At 39.6% G+C, this 3,342-nt stretch overlaps 1 protein-coding gene across 1 annotated transcript; it reads right to left on the bottom strand.

Moving 5' to 3' along the window:
• Positions 1-443: 443 nt before the first annotated feature.
• On the bottom strand, positions 444-2,272 carry LOC119229611 (large ribosomal subunit protein eL29). The gene is made up of 4 exons (XM_037490156.2): positions 2,201-2,272; positions 1,822-1,874; positions 1,578-1,642; positions 444-662 (listed from the first exon to the last, which is right to left on the bottom strand). The coding sequence occupies exons 2-4, from the start codon at positions 1,856-1,858 to the stop codon at positions 531-533; spliced, it is 234 nt and encodes a 77-aa protein (XP_037346053.1). The 5' UTR covers positions 1,859-1,874; positions 2,201-2,272; the 3' UTR covers positions 444-530.
• Between the last annotated feature and the right edge of the window lie 1,070 nt (positions 2,273-3,342).

The raw sequence follows: 3,342 nt of genomic DNA, 5'->3' as shown, positions 1-3,342 counted from the left end.
TACGACAACTACTTCCAGCGCTGATTTGCTGTGATCCCAAACGTATGAAAATTAATTCAAATTTAAATTAAAATTGATTTATCTTCACAGGGCGACTATTGAATGCTGGGAGACAAAACTCCAGTAAAGTTGACACTTTGTGGGAGAAATGTGTACAGATTACACAAATTCAATATTGTTTATGCCTTTTGTAAAAACCAAAAGAATATTAAGAAATGCAAAGTTTTAGATGTGAACTGTCAGTATGGGTTGATGTAAATAGCTACATCACATTACTAAAAAGGACAAATGTCTAGCTAACAAAACTATACACACGGTGGCTTTCAAAATTTTGATAAATTAAGCCTACAAAACGCTGTGGAGTAATCCCAGACACCCAATCAAAGTAGTCATTCCTTAACATTAAACTGAAGGAGTTACAATAAAATAAGATTAATCAGATGTTGGTTTGTTAACAAAGCATAGCTTTATTGTGATGGTGGAAACAGCCTATTAAACACTGACAGACATTGAGGTGAACGGTTGGCAGTTTATTTCGTGGCCTGAACTGTGGTCGGCACCGTGGTCGGTACTGCCTTCTGCGCCGCCTTCCTCATGGTCTTCAGCCCCTTCTTGTTGTGCTTCTTAGCAAAGCGCAGGTTCCTCATGAACTTAGGATCCACCTGCAGCAAAGAAAAACAAAGTGAGCTCGTGGGAGTGCTGAGCATTTCAGAATATATGTTTTAAAAACAAAACTACGCAACCACAGTCCCACAGGCTAAAAGCAAAGTATAGCAACGCTAGTTAGTCCACATTCAAGAATTATTACACATCTCGTCTTTGATTAAAGAAACCCCAAAGTATAGTTACTTTTTTAACTAAACCTGGAAATAACCATCTCATTGGTTACGCTGCCCCAAACTGTTCTCAAAAAGGGAGCGTTTGAGATGTAGTGGAGAATTTGGAAAGGATACATTTAGTGTTTTTAAAACGTGAACAATGCTTCAATATGAGCTGGTAAAAATTACATTTGTCTAACAATCTAATCCTTCGAAAAGTCCAGATGGAAAACAACAAAAGATGCTTTCAGGCTCTTTAGTTGTCTTCTCCATTTTTCAGCATATGTAGAATGAACATTTGACAATACAATAAGAATCTTTGACTTCACAGCAGCTTGAAAAATGTCTCATGAAAATAACCAATGCTAATAAAGGATCCACTGTGTTGAATTATTCACATTAATCGCACCTCAGAGCATCAACCCATAATTAAGCACAATGTTACAAAATTAAAGATGTTAAGAAACACTACTCATAAGGCTGAATCATAATCATAGCATTCAAATAAATTTAAAAACTCATTTGAACTATCCTGCATAATTCTGATTTGATCTCCACCTTTGGGGAGTTTTGTGTACCCAAAGCTAATCTGAATGCTCCCAAAAAACAAGTCAATCACCAACTTGCCCAAAACATGCTCAAGTAATAGAGATCTAAACAGTCTAAGTCACGTCATACACATAATCACATCGTCCTGCACACCAGACTTCTCAAAGCACATCATGCCATCAACAACTGCAGCTGCACATATGTACTTACCCCCTTCAGTGACTCGTAGCGCTGAGACCTAGGCTTCTTGATGCCATTCCTGTGGGCTTTACGAGCTGTAGCAACAGACGAGGAAACAATTAACACAAGACAGCAGATCGATTTGTGTCAACACTCACCATTATAAATGAGCCATGCATGCACAACTTAAAGCTAACGTTGAAATAGTCTGCACGGGCTATTAGAAGTTAGTTCAGAGAGTACACTCGAGAACCACCATTCAAGTCGTACTCACACTGGTTGTGGGTTGTGTGATTCTTGGACTTCGCCATATCGACACTTGGTGATCTGAAAAAAAGAAATGAATACATTTTGTATGGACTCGATTATGCGCATCCACTTCAGTGTTTAATCGCTAACTTTAAAAACACAGGTTAGCCGCGTCTGGGTGGAACTGCTGCTCGGTCGCTAGCTGCTTCGCTTCAGGCAGCGTTAGCACTTTTCATATGTCAAATTAGACCATAAATGAGGATTACATTTAAAACATTGTGGGGCGAAAACATTAGTAGTGAGGTGATTTATCACCATCAACTACTGTTTATGTTCCAGAATGTAAAATCCGTTCAGATTGATAAAGATTATAATATCTCCCCATACGTGGGAAAGCTGTATACCTGCTACACGAACAGACGATTACCGGAAGAGAAAGAATAATTTACCCGGAAGCAGAGAAGAAGAGAAGCGAGAGGAAGTCGCTTTAAACTGGTTCAATGACACCACCCCCTGCGGGTGGGTTCTGGTGTTACATGCAAGATCCAACCGCTGGCCACAAGATGTCGCCCTCTGCTAGTATGACATCATGTGATGGCCAGATTAAATGAAATGTTGAAATTTCCTAAACGCTGAGGATTTCTTTTTAATCTTCTGAATGTAGTATGAGGCTATTGCAAATGGGGTAATTCCTTGACATGCTGTGGGGAAGGACACGCATTAACATTGTAATCAATGCTGCTTATGGCGCCTTTCTGGAGGAAAAAGAAAAATTGATTAGAAAAAGCGATGCCACGAATAAATAAATAAAAAAAGAGTCCTAGCGGTGAGTGATTTAAGTAATTGTCATGATTTTGACACTGGTATGTCTCCTAGTTTTCTTCACAGTACCTGAATGAAGTTTGGGGGAGATGATCTGAGGTTTCCTTCTGGTGCACCTGCCAGATTGAAGCACCAGTTGCCCTCCCCCTTTTTGTGGAAAGGAAAGGATGCTCGGCAATGTGACTGATCACCCTCTTTCTCTCGCAAATACTCACACAAAACACACACACACACACACACACACACACACATACACACACACACACAGAGGCACAAACACATACTACACGAACACTGCACTTGACTTGGGTGAATCCCTGCTCATGCAGAAGAAATTATGTAATACATTATATAATAACATAATAATTCAATTCAATTCATTTTATTCTGCACTTTCCAAAACCACAAATTTAAAAACAAGGGCTTAGCAATCTGTACATGTGGAACATCCCTTCTCCCGAAACCTTCACAAAAGAAAAACAAAGTGAAAACCCCTTTGATGGAGAGAAACACGTGAAGAAACCTTAGGGAGAGCGGCAGAGAGGGGATTGCTCCCCCGGGATGTCATGATGTCATGTGTACAGAAAAGATGTACAATATGGTAAGTTCATACGAAAGAAATGCTTCAAATATTGAGTAATGAAAGCAGGACATACCATTGTGTACTTTTCCTACCAACGCTATTATCTCTCACCAACTACGGCTATAACCTCTTCTCTGCCTT

This window comes from Pungitius pungitius, chromosome 8, assembly GCF_949316345.1.
Source record: "Pungitius pungitius chromosome 8, fPunPun2.1, whole genome shotgun sequence".
NCBI lineage: Eukaryota > Metazoa > Chordata > Actinopteri > Perciformes > Gasterosteidae > Pungitius > Pungitius pungitius.
The sequence above is the reverse complement of the archived record's forward strand: the minus strand, read 5'-3'. Positions and strand labels throughout refer to the sequence as shown.

Bases quoted from the DNA above. Each gene is read 5' to 3' on its own strand.
- LOC119229611 (XM_037490156.2), bottom strand. From the start codon at position 1,858: ATGGCGAAGTCCAAGAATCACACAACCCACAACCAGT. The intron at 1,643-1,821 runs GTGAGTACGACT...CTGTTGCTACAG, and splicing joins TCACACAACCCACAACCAGT to CTCGTAAAGCCCACAGGAAT. The intron at 663-1,577 runs GTAAGTACATAT...TCTTTGCTGCAG, and splicing joins GCTACGAGTCACTGAAGGGG to GTGGATCCTAAGTTCATGAG.